General features: G+C 44.4%; 2 protein-coding genes across 3 annotated transcripts in view; one reads left to right on the top strand and one right to left on the bottom strand.

Annotated features, from left to right (window-relative positions):
• SMARCC1 (SWI/SNF related, matrix associated, actin dependent regulator of chromatin subfamily c member 1) overlaps window positions 1–14806 on the top strand; it is a 195593-nt gene that overhangs the window by 26729 nt on the left and 154058 nt on the right. For both annotated transcript variants that reach the window (XM_050780744.1, XM_050780745.1), the window contains exon 3: window positions 14132–14217. In XM_050780744.1, the coding sequence (XP_050636701.1) occupies window positions 14132–14217 (86 nt within the window). The remainder of the gene's footprint in view (window positions 1–14131; window positions 14218–14806) is intronic.
• DHX30 (DExH-box helicase 30) overlaps window positions 1–14806 on the bottom strand; it is a 196318-nt gene that overhangs the window by 104429 nt on the left and 77083 nt on the right. The gene's annotated exons all lie outside the window — the stretch shown is intronic.

Here is a 14806-nt window from a genome sequence, read left to right as displayed (position 1 = left end):
GGAGTGGTGTCCCAAATGAACACAGCTCACTGCAACCTCGACCTCTAGGGCTTAAGCAATCTTCTTGTCTTAACCTAGGCATATACTACCACGTGTGGCTATTTTATTTTGGAAGGCTGAAGTGGGAAGATTGCTTGAGCCCAGGAGTTCAAGACCAGCCTGGGTTAGATAGTGAGACCACATCTCTACAGAATATTAAAATATTAGTGTTAGCATGGTGGCAAACTCCTGTGGTTGGAGCTACTTAGGAGGCTGAGGTGGGAGGATCACTTGAGCCCAGGAGTTGGAGGCTGCAGTGAGTAGTGATCATTCCATTGCAGTCCAGCCTGGGTGACACAGTGAGACCCTTGTTATTTTTCGATAGCTGTTTCATGATTTGCTAACAGTTGCTGTATAGTATTCTGTTGTGGGAATATACCACAATTTTTTTTATTCATTCTGTCATTGATAGGCTTTTGAGGTAATTTGCAGCTTAGAGCTATTATAAATAGTGCTGCTGTGAATATTTTTATATATTTCTTTTGCTCAACATAGATATTTCTTTTGGTTATGTTCTTGAGAGTTTACTTGCTACGTTATAGGTTGGTCAGCTTTAGCAGATGTTGCTAAACAGTTTTCCACAGCGGTTCTACTGATTTATATTCCCACAAACAGTGTATGAGCATTCTGATTTTCTTTTCTTTTTTTTTTTTTGAGATGGAGTCTCGCTGTGTCGCCCAGGGTGGAGTGCAGTGGTAGGATCTCGGCTTACTGCAAGCTCCGCCTCCAGGGTTCATGCCATTCTCCTGCCTTAGCCTCCCGAGTAGCTGGGACTATAGGTACATGGTGCCACGCCCGGCTAAGTTTTTGTATTTTTAGTAGAGATGGGGGTTCACCAGTTTCACGTGTTAGCCAGGATGGTCTCGATCTCCTGACCTTGTGATCCGCCTGCCTTGGCCTCCCACAGTGCAGAGATTACAGGCATGAGCCACCACGCCCAGCTGAGCATTCTGATTTTCTACTTTCTCACCAACCCTTGGAATCTTTTTTTTTTTTTTTGAGACAGAGTCTCGCTCTGTCGCCCAGGCTGGAGTGCAGTGGCCGGATCTCAGCTCACTGCAAGCTCCGCCTCCTGGGTTTACATCATTCTCCTGTCTCAGCCTCCCGAGTAGCACTGGGACTACAGGCGCCTGCCACCTTGCCCGGCTAGTTTTTTGTATTTTTTAGTAGAGACGGGGTTTCACTGTGTTAGCCAGGATGGTCTCGATCTCCTGACCTCGTGATCTGCCCGCCTCGGCCTCCCAAATGTGGTTATAATGCATTATTTTCTAGTTGCTAATAATTAATGTGAGCAACTTTTATTTATTGACCACTTGTCTATCCTTTCTTGAGAAGTACCTGTTTGCCTGTTTAAAAATTTGCACATTCATCTTTCTCTCTTTTTCTTTTTTTCTTTTTTGAAACGGGGTCTGGCCTAATGACCCAGGCTGGAGTACATTGGCTTGATCATAGCTAACTGCGGCCTCAGACTCCTGGGCTCAGAGGATCTTCCCACCTTAGCCTCTCGAGTAGCTGGGACTACCAGTGTGCACCACCACACCTGGATAATTTTTTCTGTTTTTTTGTGGAGACAGTCTCACCTTGTTTCCTAGGCTGATCTCAAACTCTTGGGCTCAAGCGATTCTCCCAGTTCAGTGTTCCAAAGTGCTGGGATTACAGGTGTAAGCCACCATACCTGGCTGAATTTTTCTTAGGTATTCTGGATATGGTTCATTGGTCAGAAATATTTATTACAGATCTCTTCTCCCGCTTAATAGTTTATGTCTTTTTTTTTTTTTTTTTTTTGAGACGGAGTCTCGCTGTGTCTCCCAGGCTGGAGTGCAGTGGCGTGATCTCGGCTCACTGCAAGCTCCGCCTCCCGGGTTCACGCCATTCTCCCGCCTCAGCCTCCCAAGTAGCTGAGACTACAGGCGCCCGCCACCACGCCCGGCTAGTTTTTTGTATTTTTAGTAGAGACGGGGTTTCACCATGTTAGCCAGGATAGTCTCGATCTCCTGACCTCGTGATCCACCCGCCTCGGCCTCCCAAAGTGCTGGGATTACAGGCTTGAGCCACTGCGCCCGGCAATAGTTTATGTTTTTACTCTCATAATGATGTCCTTTGATGACCAGAGGTTTGTAATTGTAATATACAGCAGGAAACGGTAAACTTTTTCTGTAAAATGCCGGATATTTTGGGCTTTTTGGGTCATGTGGTTTGTGATGCAAGTACTCACTTTTGCTGCTATTGTGTGAAAGTAGCCACAAAAAAATACATGAATGAGTGTGAATTTGCTTTCGTTAAACTTTATCTGCGAAAACAAGAGTGGACTGCATTTGATCAGTGGACCATCATTTTCCGTTTCCTGGTACAGAACAATTTAGGAAAATTTTTCTGTATTGTTAATACTTTTTGTGTTCTTATAGAAATCTTTGCCTTTTTTTTTTGAGACGGAGTATCGCTCTTGTTGCCCAGGCTGGAGTGCAATGGCACGATCTCAGCTCATTGCAACCTTCGCCTCCCGGATTCAAGCGATTCTCCTGCCTCAGCCTCTTGTAGCTGGAATTACAGGCATGCACCACCACGCCTGGCTGATTTTGTCTTTTTAGTAGAGACGGGGTTTCTCCATGTTGGTCAGGCTGATCTCGAACTCCTGACCTCAAGTGATCTGCCTGCCTTGGCCTCCCAGAGTGGTAGGATTACAGGCATGAGCCACCACGCCCGGCCAGAAATCTTTGCCTTTTGTAAAGTCATGTATATATTCTATTGTATTTTCTTCCAGAAGCTTTATTTTTTATTTATTTATTATAATTTTTTTGAGATGGAGTCTTGCCCAGTCGCCCAGGCTGGAAAATGGCGCGATCTCAGCTCACTGCAACCTGTGCCTCCTGGGTTCAAATGATTCTGCTGCCTCAGCCTCCCGAGTAACTGGGTTTTCAGACGCCTGCCACCACGCCCAGCTTTTTTTTTTTTTTTTTTTTTTTAAGATGGATTCTGGCTCTGTCACCCAGGCTGGAGTGCAGTGGCACCATTTCGGCTCATCGCAACCTCTGCCTCCTGGGTTCAAGCGAGTCCCTTGCCTCAGCCTTCAGAGTAGCTGGGATTACAGGTGCCTGCCACCACACCTGGCTAATTTCTGTATTTTTAGTAGAGACAGAGTTCACCATGTTGGCCAGGCTGGTCTCAAACTCCTGACCTTGCGATCCACTTGCCTCAGCCTCCCAAAGTGCTGGGATTACAGGCATGAGCCACTGCTCCTGGCCTATTTTTTTTTTTTTTTTTTGAGACAGTGTCTCGCTCTGTTGCCCAGGCTGGAGTGCAGTGGTGCGATCTCAGCTCACTGGAAGCTCCGCCTCCCGGGTTCACGCCATTCTCCTGCCTCAGCCTCCCGAGTAGCTGGGACTATAGGCGCCTGCCACCACGCCCGGCTAAGTTTTTGTATTTTTAGTAGAGATGGGGTTTCACCGTGTTAGCCAGGATGGTCTCGATCTTCTGACCTCATGATCCACCCGCCTTGGCCTCCTGAAGTGCTGGGATTACAGGTGTGAGCCACCGCACCCCACCGATTTTTTGTATTTTTAGTAGAGACGGAGTTTAACCACATTGGCTAGGGTGGTCTGAAACTCCTGATCTTGTCATCTGCCCGCATTGACCTCCCAAAGTGCTGGGATTGCAGGCATGAGGCACCGCGCCTGGCCTATCTTACATTTTAATGTAATTAAAATTTACATGATAATTTTTTTAAAAAAGTGCAATTTAAAAAAAAATTCATTTTTTATTTAGTTAGTTAATTTAGTTTTTGAGGCAGACTCTCACTCAGACTGGAGTGCAGTGGTGCGATCTTGGCTGACTGCAACCTCCACCATCTGGGTTCAACGAGTTCTCCTGCCTCAGCCTCCTGAGTAGCTGGGATTACAGACATGTATAACCGTGCCCAGCTAATTTTTATTTATTTATTTATTTTTGAGACAGAGTCTTGCTCTGTCATCCAGGCTGGAGTGCAGTGGCACAGTCTCGGCTCACTGCAGCCTCTGCCTCCTGGGTTCAAGCTATTCTCCTGTCTCAGCTTACCAAGTAGCTGGGATTATAAGTGCCTGCCACCGTGCCTGGCTAATTTTTCTATTTTTAATAGAGATGGGGTTTCACCATGTTGGCTAGGCTAGGCTGGTCTTCAACTCTTGACCTACAGTGGTCTGCTTGTCTTGGCCTCCCAAAGTTCTGGCATTATAGGCATGGGGCACTGTGCCTAGCCTAGGGTTGTATTTTTTACCTTGCGTGATTACCACTTTGACGTTTAGTTGTTTCTTTTTTTTCCTCCCTTTGATTTGCTTTCTTTCTAGGAATTCAGCTGCTCATTTAAAATAATGTCTGTTACATTTACCCAATATTTCTACATGTTAGTGGTAGTGTGTAATAGTTGTTTAGTCTACAATATTGCTGGAGCCAGCAACACTTTTTTCACTTGTAAAATTGGTGTAAAAGAACAAAGTTCAGGCCAGGCGCCGTGGCTCATGCCTGTAATTTTAATACTTTGGGAGGCCGAGGCGGATGAATCACGACGTCAAGAGATCGAGACCATCCTGACCAACATGGTGAAACCCTGTCTCTGCTAAAAATACAAAAATTAGCTGGGTGTGGTGGCACGCGCCTGCAGTCCCAGCTGCTCAGGAGGCTGAGGCAGGAGAATTGCTTGAACCTGGGAGGCGGAGGTTGCAGCGAGCTGAGATTGCACCAGTGCACTCCAGTCTGGCGACAGAGCAAGACTCTGTGTCATAAAAAAAAAAGTAAAGTTCGTGTGATTGTTGTGACAAGTAAATGAGGAAATAAGTCAAAAGTGCTTCATGGTAAATTCTCAGTGATTGGTATCAGTGCTAGTACTTTTTGTTGTCTCCAAGACTGTTACAGTAGCAATGACCTATCATTAGAGGTGCTGATAATAATACAATTTCCAAATAAGTTTAATAGATAAGTAAATGTATGGAATTTTTGATGTATGTCATTTTACTTTGTGAGGTATAAGAATTCTGGAATTTAAATGATGTGTTTTTTTTTCTCTCGACCGTTTTCAAGGTGTGAGGATGACTTTGTGATTTCCTGTGAACTCTCTTGGTTTTTTGGACACATTCTCTGCTTATTTACTACTTCACATCCCTTTTCTGGCACAGTCATTTATTGACTGATAGACCTAAACATAGTGTTATAAATGTGTACACTCCTTTCATAGAAACACACGTTTTTTACCAGTCGTTAGCACTACTTTGTCTTTTTTTTTTTTTTTTTTTTTAATTTTTTTTTGAGATGGAGTTTTGCTCTTGTTGCCCAGACTGGAGTGCAATGGTGCAATCTCGGCTCACTGCAACCTCCACCTCCCGGGTTCAGGCGATTCTCCTGCCTCAGCCTCCCAAGTAGCTGGGATTACAGGCGCGCATCACCATGCCTGGTTGGTTAATTCTTTGTATTTTTATAAGAGACAGGGTTTCACTATGGCCAGGCTGGTCTTGAACTCCTGACCTCAGGTGGTCTGCCACCCCGCCGCCCCCCCCGGCCTCCCAGAGTGCTCAGTTTACAGGCGTGAGCCATCGCACCCGGCCTACTTTGTCTTTTATGAATAAGTAAAGAAATAAGGGTTAATGGCACAAATTATTGTAGTAGATTTATCTTTTCATTTTTTATTTTGGAGATGGAGTCTTGCTCTATTGCCCAGGCTGGAGTGCAGTGGCGTGTTCTTGGCTCACTGCAACCTCCACCTCCTGGGTTCGAGTGATTCTCTTACCTCAGCCTCCCGAGTACCTGGGACTACAGGTGTGTGCCACCACGTCCAACTAATTTTTGTATTTTTAGTAGAGATGGGGTTTTACCATGTTGGCCAGGATGGTCTCAAACTCACCTCATGACCCGCCCGCCTCGGACTCCCAAAGTGTTGGGATTACAGGCGTGAGCCACCGTGCCTGGCCTAGATTTATCTTTTCTAAGTTTCTTTTTTTTTTTTTTTTTGAGACGGAGTCTTGCTTTGTCGCCCAGGTTGGAGTGCAGTGGCCGGATCTCAGCTCACTGCAAGCTCCGCCTCCCGGGTTTACGCCATTCTCCTGCCTCGGCCTCCCGAGTAGCTGGGACTACAGGCGCCCGCCACCTCGCCCGGCTAGTTTTTTGTATTTTTTAGTAGAGACGGGGTTTCACCGTGTTAGCCAGGATGGTCTCGATCTCCTGACCTCGTGATCCGCCCGTCTTGGCCTCCCAAAGTGCTGGGATTACAGGCTTGAGCCACCGCGCTCGGCCTATCTTTTCTAAGTTTCATTAAGCTCAGCAAGATGTTAGGTGGGCTACGAATAAGTAGGATGAGACCACTTACATATATCCAGAATAAGATCAGATTAAATTTCCAATAGAGTCAGCCAGGGATAGAATTGTTTATTAAAAGCAATTGGGTCACACAGTTGAGAGTAGAGGCAGCCTGTTAGAGATGACTTTGACCCCCAGAGTCTCTAATTAGAGTGTTCAGCTGTTGAGATACTCATGTAAGGCATCATTTTGCTAGCTCTGGAAATTTCAGTTTTTGCTACTTTTTTTATGTTTGTTTTTTTCAGACAGGACTATGATCATGGTTTGCCGCAGCTAGCCCTAGGCTCAGCTAGCCCTCCTGACTCAGCCTATTGGGTAGCTGGGAGGTGCATCCTACATGCCCGGCTAATTTTATTTTAATTATTTTCTAGAGACAGAGTTTTGCTCTGTTATGTTGCTCAGGCTGTTCTTGTACTCCTGGCCTTAAGTGATCCTCCTGTCTTGGCCTCTCAACGTGTTAGAATTATACAGGTGCGAGCCACTGCATCTGGCTACCTTTTTATTCTTTAGATTTTCCGATACGAATTAACAAGTATTTACTCTAACATCCTGTGCTTTTCATTTAGGAAATGTTTAAGAACCATACTCACTATGAATTACGGCAGGGCCTCTTCAGCACTGGGGTTTATAGGATGGTGCTGGAATGGGAGATACAGTCAAGGTGCAGTGAATGTCTCTAAGAAGTTTCTTGTCCCCATCTTCAACTTTCCATTACCTGACTTTGGTTTCTCATGTTTTCATTTGGGTGATTGTGCTGCTGAGCTTTATGAGCCAATCCCAAGTCCATTTCTATCCCAAATCCATTTGTGTGCAAGCCGTAAGAATCCTTGATATATGGATAGACCTTGCCCCGCCAGTATCATTTTATTCTGCCACATCTGTAGAAGTTTGTTTTTTTGTTGTTGTTGTTGTTGTTGTTGTTGTTGTTTTTGAGATGGAATCTGGCTCTGTCACCCAGGCTGGAGTACAGAGGTACAATCTTGGTTCACTGCAACCTCTGCCTCCCGGGTTCACAAGCCTCCTGAGTAGCTGGGATTACAGGTGTGTGCCACCATGTCCTGCGAATTTTTTTGTGTTTTTAGTAGTAATGGTGTTTCACCATGTTGATTAGGCTTGTCTTGAACTCCTGACCTCGTGATCTGCCCTCCTCGGCCTCCCAAAGTGCTGGGATTATAGGCGTGAGCTACTGTGCCTGACCGAGGTTTTTATCTTGTTGAACTTCGTTGTTGGAACTAATACCTTTGATAGGTTCGTGAGTTCTGTCTATTCCTTTTTATTTTTATTTTTAAATAATATAGACAAGGTCTCCCTATGTTACCCAGGTGGGTCTTGAACTCCTGGGCTCAAGAAATCTTCCTACTGTGGTCTCCCAAAGTGCTGGAATTACACTGCTTTTATGTATATTTTACCACTGGAAAATTGAATGTCAGTTTTCTTTTTTTTTTTTTTTTTGAGACGGAGTCTTGCTCTGTTGCCCAAGCTGGAGTGCAATGGTGTGATCTCAGCTCACTGCAACCTCCGCCTCCTGGGTTCAAGCGATTCTTCTGCCTCAGCCTCCCAAGTAGCTGGGATTACAGGCGTCTGCCGCCACACCCAGCTAATTTGTGATTTTTAGTAAAGATGGAGTTTCACCATATTGGCCAGGCTGGTCTTGAACTCCTGACCTCATGATCAGCCTGCCTTGGCCTCCCAAAGTGTTGGGATTATAGGCATGAACCACCGTGCCTGGCCATCTGTTTTCTACCTCATTCTCAGCATCTGCCCCTGTAGTGGTTGAATAAAAGTTACTTTGTTAGCCTGGCACGGTGGCTCACGCTGTTAATCCCAGCACTTTGGGAGGCTGAGGTGGGTGGATCACCTAAGGTCAGGAATTCAAGACCAGCCTGGCCAACCTGGTGAAACCCTATCTCTACTAAAAATACAAAAATAAGCCTGGTGTGGTGGCACGTGTCTGTAATCCCAGCTGTTCAGGAGACTGAGGCAGGACAATCACTTGAACCTGGGAGGCGGAGGTTGTAATGAGCCCAGATTGCGCCACTGCACTCCAGCCTAGTGACAAGAGCGAGACTCAGTCTCAAAAAAAAAGTTTGTCTTAAGTGTATATTTGGTAATGATTTCATTTTTCAAATTTAATATCTGTTGAGAAATTGACCTTAAATTATTTATACAGATGTTTTATTGTTATGGCCTGCTCAGTATATATTTCTGAGTAGCATGGATCTCTCATTTTAAGTGGTGTCAATATAGTTGAACTATTGAGAAAATTCAGATTACCTATGTTATCAGGTGGCACATTGCTGAATGTCGGTGATAGATTTGAATAAGCACTGTTCCTGTCCACAAGGAGTTCATATCCCACATAAAATATGTGAATCAGTCATGTCAGTATTATGCTGAGGTGCAATAGTGATTACAGGCATGGTTTGAGGAGAACATTTTAGATCAATCTGAGGATTAAGGGGAGGCTTTGTGTAGGAGAAGTAAGTCTCATTCTACTGTAGTAGATACCCACCTATTACATTAGTCTATTTATTTATTTATTTATTTATTTATTTTTTTTTTTGAGATGGAGTCTTGTTTGTCGCTAGGCTGGAGTGCCCTGGCGCGATCTTGGCTCACTTCATCCTCTGGCTTTCGGGTTCAGGCGATTCTTCTGCCTCAGCCTCCCAAGGAGCTGGGACTACAGGCGTGTGCCACCATGCCCAGCTAATTTTTGTATTTTTAGTAGAGATGTGGTTTCACCATGTTGGCCAGGATGGTCTTGATCTCTTGACCTCGTGATCCGCCCGCCTTGGCCTCCCAAAGTGTTAGGATTATTCACGTGAGCCACCATGCCCAGCCTACATTAGTCTATTTTGAGATGTCAGCACTACAGGATTTTCAAAGATAAAATGTTATCAGTGGATAAGAATTGCACCCAAATGTACTTTTTTTTTTTTTTTTTTTTTTTTTTAAGATGAAGTCTTGCTCTGTTGCCCAGACTGGAGTGCAGTGGCATGATCTTGGCTCACTGCAACCTCCACCTCCCTCCGCCATTCTCCTGCCTCAGCCTCCTGAGTAGCTGGGACTACAGGCACCCTCCACCACACCTGGCTAATTTTTTATATTTTTAGTGGAGACGGGCTTTCACCATGCTAGACAGAATGGTCTCGATCTCCTGACCTTGTGATCTGCCCGCCTCAGCCTCCCAGAGTGCTGGGATTACAGGTGTGAGCCACTGCGCCTGGCCTTTTTTTTTTTTTTTTTTTTTTTTTTTTTTTTTTTAAGGACATTATAATGTAGCATTTGGGATGTATTGGGTATAGAGTTGGCCAAAATAGTAGGAGATCAGAAAAGCTGCATATTTAAAAAGCACAGAATAACCAGATTGACTTGGAGAGTGTATCAGCTTAATTTGGAAGAACTCTAAGGGATCTTAATGATTCTTCTTAATTTTTTTTTTTTTTTTTTTTTTTTGAGACGGAGTTTTGCTCTTGTTGCCCAGGCTGGAGTGCAATAGTGCGATCTCGGCTCACTGCAACCTCTGCCTCCCGGGTTCAATCACTTCTTCTGCCTCAGCCTCCCTAGTAGCTGGGATTACAGGTGCCACCATGCCTGGCCAATGTTTTGTGTTTTTATTAGAGATGGGGTTTCTCCCTGTTTGTCAGGCTGGTCTCGAACTCTCAACCTTAGGTGATCTGTCCGCCTCAGCCTCCCAAAGTGCTGGGATTACAGGTGTGAGCCACAGCGCCTGGCCTTAATTTTTGTATTTTTAGTAGAGACTGGGTTTCACCATGTTGGCCAGGCTGGTCTTAAACTCCTGACCTCAAGTGATCCACCTGCCTCATCCTCCCAAAGTGCTGGGATTATAGGCTTGAGCCACTGTGCCCAGCTGATTGATTATTTGCCTGCCCCTCCCTCTGTCCCTCTCTCCGCCGCCTCTCTGTCTCTCTGTCGCGTTCTCTCTCTCTCTCTCTCTCTCTCCCCCTGTGTGTGTGTGTGTAATTATTTGGTTAAAGGGTCTCACTTTGTCATCCAGGCTGAAGTGCAGTGGTGTGGTCACAGCTCACTGTAACCTCAACTTCCCAGGCTCAAGCAACCCATTTACCTCAGCCTCCTGAGTTGCTGGGGCCACAGGCATGTGCCGCCACACATGGTTCATTTTTGTTTTATAGTTTATTTTATTTTATAGATGAGGTTTCGGTATGTTGCGCAGGATGGTCTTGAACTACTGGTCTCGTGATCCTGCCTCGTTGGCCTCCCAAAGTGCGGGTTTTATAGGCCTGAGCCTATTTATTTTTTTAAATTTTATTTATATTTAATTATGTTCTAATATCTATGACAAAATATGCCATTTTAATGATTTTCATTTGTTTTTTGAGATAGGGTCTCACTCTATTACAGTGGTGTGACGTCAGCTCACTTCAACCTCCGCCTCCCAGGTTCAAGTGATTTTCCCACATCAGCCTTCCAAGTAGCTGGGACTACAGGCGCGTGCCACCTCGCCCTGCTAATTTTTATATTTTTTGGTAGAGATGGGATTTCACCATGTTGGCCACTCTTGTCCCGAACTTCTGACATCAAGTGATCTAAGGGATCTTAATGATTCTTCTTAATTTTTTTTTGAGACGGAGTGTTGCTCTTGTTGCCCAGGCTGGAGTGCAATGGCATGATCTCAGCTCACTGCAACCTCTGCCTCCCTTGCTTAAGTGATTCTCCCACCTCAGCCTCCCAACTCGATCTCCCAAAGTGCTGGGATTACAGGATACTTTTTATTTTTTATTTATTACTATTTTTTTTTTTTTAACAGAGGTGGGGTCTCACTATGTTGTCCAGGTTGGTCTTCTACTCTTGGGCTCAAGTGATCCTCCTGCCTCAGCCTCCCAAAGGTTTGGGATTATGGGATGGAGAAACTATGCTCACTTCTGTATGTATTAAACAATGACTTCCATTCCTTGTCCCTCTTTCCTTGGCAACCACCATTCTGCTTTTTGTCTCTTTTTTTAATGTTTGATACCATGTGGTTCTTTGTAGTATATTATTTTGTAGTAATAGTTTTTAAAGAAAAAAATGCATGGGTGTTTCTAATAACACTTCATCCTATTTCGCCTATCTGATGCTCAGTTTATATTGCTTATACCTTCATAATGTGGAAATTATTCACCATTTCATTTAATTTGAGCTATATTTTTAATCCATAAAGCACAGATCTCTTGAATTGTGGCATGGATTTTAGCTATTAGTTAAATATAGTTTTATATAGTTACACCACGTTTTTATGGTCATTAAAATATCATAATAGGCTAGGTGTGGTGGCTTATGCCGGTAATCCCAGCACTTTGGGAGGCCAAGGTGGGCGGATCACTTGAGGTCAAGAGTTTGAGATCAGCTTGGCCAATATGACAAAACTTTGTCTTTTAAATATGCAAAAACCAAAAAAAATTAGCTGGGCGTATTGGCACTCGCTTGTAATCCCAACTACGTGGGAGGCTGAGATATGAGAATTCCTTGAACCCGGGAGGCAGAGGCTGCAGTGAGCCATGATCACGTTGCTGTACTCCAGCCTGAGCGACACAGTTGAGAACCTGTCTCAGAAAAAAAAATAAGTATAATAAAAGTGTTCACTTACAATTTTTGTATAATTTATGTTTTTATTTTTATTTTTTTGTTGAGACAGTCTCACTATGTTGCCCAGGCTGGAGTGCAGTGGTGTGCTCTTGGCAACCTCTGCCTCCCGGGTTCAAGTGATTCTCCTGCCTCAGCCTCCCGAGTAGCTGGTATTACAGGCGCCCGCCACCACACCTAGGTAGTTTTTGTATTTTTAGTAGAGATGGGGCTTCACCGTGTTGGCCATGCTGGTGGAAAACTCCTCACCTCACATGATCCACCCGCTTTGGCTTTCCAAAGTGCTGGGATTACAGGCGTGAACCACCACGCCTGGCCTAATTTTTGTATAATTTATAGTCAAGAATCTATAAGATGAAAAACTCTTACTATCTCTATATTTATTTTTTTGTTTCCTTTTTTTTTTTCTTGTGGCAAAGTTTCACTTCCTTGCCCAGGCTGGCCTCAGAACTCCTGTCTTCAAGCACTCCTCTCTTCCTCCCTGCCTTCTTTCTCAGCCAGAGTACTGGGGTTATAGGTGTTTTCTTTTGGAACATTTTGATTTACCTTTTTTATTAAAAAAATTTTTTTTGAGATAAGGTCACACTCTGTCACTCAGCCTGGATTTGTCACCATCACAGTTCCCTATAGCTCAACTTCCCATGCTCATGCAATCCTCCCACCTCAGCCTCCTGCGTAGGTGGGACACTACAGGCATGTGCCACCATGCCCAGCTAATTTTTATATTTATATTTATATTTATATTTGTATTTGTATTTGTATTTGTATTTTTTTGAGACAAGTTCTGGCTTTGTTGCCCAGGCTGGAGTATAAGGGCGTGGTCTCAGGTCACTCCAACCTTTGCCTCCCAGGTTCAAGCCATCCTCCTACCTCAGCCTCCCAGTAGCTGGGACTACAGGCACACTCCCCCCATGCCTGGGTAATTTCTTTTGCATTTTTTGTTGAGACAGGGTTTCACCATGTTGCCCAGGCTGGTCTTGAACTCCTGTGCTAAAGCCATCTGCCCGCCTCGGCCTGCCAAATGCTGGGATTAAACTTTTTGTAGAGGTGGGATCTCACTGTGTTGCCCAAGCTGGTCTCAGACTCCTGCGCTCAAGTGATTCTTTCAACCTTGGTGTCTCAAAATGTTAGAATTACTGGTGTGTAGCTAGGCGCGATGGCTCACGCCTGTAATCACAGCACTTTGGGAGGCTGAGGCGGGCAGATCACTTGAGGTCAGGAGTTCGAGACCAGCCTGGCCAACATAGAGAAACCCTGTCTCTACTAAAAATACAAAATTAGCCGAGCGTGGTCACGCATGCCTGTAATCCCAGCTATTTAGGAGGCTGAGGCAAGAGAATCACTTGAACCTGGGAGGCAGAGGTTGCAGTGAGCCGAGATAGCACCATTGCACTCCAGCCTGGGCAACAAAAGCGAAACCCTGTCTCAGAAAAAACAACAACAACAACAAACTGCTCCTGGCCTAAATTTAGCTTTTTAAAATCTTTCTTTTGACAGACTATTTACTCAAATTATAGTATGTTTATGGAATTTAAAAGGAATTCTTTTGGGAGGGATATGAGGTCTTGCTATACTGTCTAGGCTGGTTTTGAATTCCTGTGCTCAAGTGATTCTTTCATCTCAGCCTCCCAAGTAGCTGTGACTATAGGTGTGAGCCACTGTACTTGCTACCAGAAAGTAGTTTGAATTCAGTTTATTTTATTTCATTCCATTTTTCTTGAGACTGCATCTCACTCTGTCGTCCAGGCTGGAGTGCAGTAGGGCGATCAGGGCTCACTGCAGGCTCAACCTCTCAGACTCAAGTGTCCTCCCACCTCAGCCTCCTGGATAGGATTACAGGCATGTGCCACAATGCACAGCTAATTTTTAAAATTTTTTTCTAGAGACTGAATCTCCCTATGTTGCCAGACTGGTCTTGAACTCCTGGGCTCAAGTGATCCTCCTGCCTTATGCTCCCAGAGTGTTGGGATTACAGGCATGAGCCTCCATGCCCAGCCTAATCGACTTTTAGAAAAACTTATTGATTCCTCAGTTTATTCAAGAAGATATTTAAGGAGGTTGTTTAATTAATATGTGTTTATATCTTTGAATTTATAAAACTTAGGATTCAGACATGAGTAATTTTGTCAGAAGCTTTATTTTTCTCATGTGTAATTTGTATCATTTTTAGGCAAAGTGTTTCATGGATTTCAAAGCTGGAGGCACCTTATGTCACATTCTTGGGTCTGCTTACAAGTATAAAAATGAACAGGGATGGTAAGTTTTTGTATTTGTTTGCATGTTTTGATCTTAAGTTGTTTACTTTTAAGTCCTATTTCCTTGTGTTAGAAAATTCTGTAAGCACATTATGATTAATGTGTTTTACCAAGAGCCCTAATTTACCTTGTTTCTACATCCAAGAAAAATATCAACCAACCATGTATGTATTTACTTACTTATTTTTGAGACAGGGTCTTAAAAATAGGACCAAGGCTGTCAGCAAGGCTAGAAGTGCAGTGGTGCAATCTCAGGTCACTGCATCCTCCGCCTCTCAGATTTCGACCAATTCTCATGCCCCAGCCTCCTGAGTAGCTGGGACTACAGGCATGTACCACCATGCCTGGCTAATTTTTCTATTTTTAGTGGAAACAGGGTTTTGCCATGTTGTTCAGGCTGGTCTCGAACTCCTGGCCTCAAGCAATCCACCCACCTCAGCCTCCCAAAGTGCTGGGATTACAGGGATGAGCCTCTGCACCTGGCCACAACCATGTATTTATTAGGCAAGTGATTTCTTTTTTTTTTTTTTTTTTTGAGACAGAGCCTCGCTCTGTCGCCCAGGCTGGAGTGCAGTGTCGTGATCTCAGCT

Source organism: Macaca thibetana, chromosome 2 (assembly GCF_024542745.1).
Source record: "Macaca thibetana thibetana isolate TM-01 chromosome 2, ASM2454274v1, whole genome shotgun sequence".
Lineage (NCBI taxonomy): Eukaryota > Metazoa > Chordata > Mammalia > Primates > Cercopithecidae > Macaca > Macaca thibetana.
Note: the sequence above shows the minus strand (reverse complement) of the source record. Positions and strands in the feature narration are given on the sequence as shown.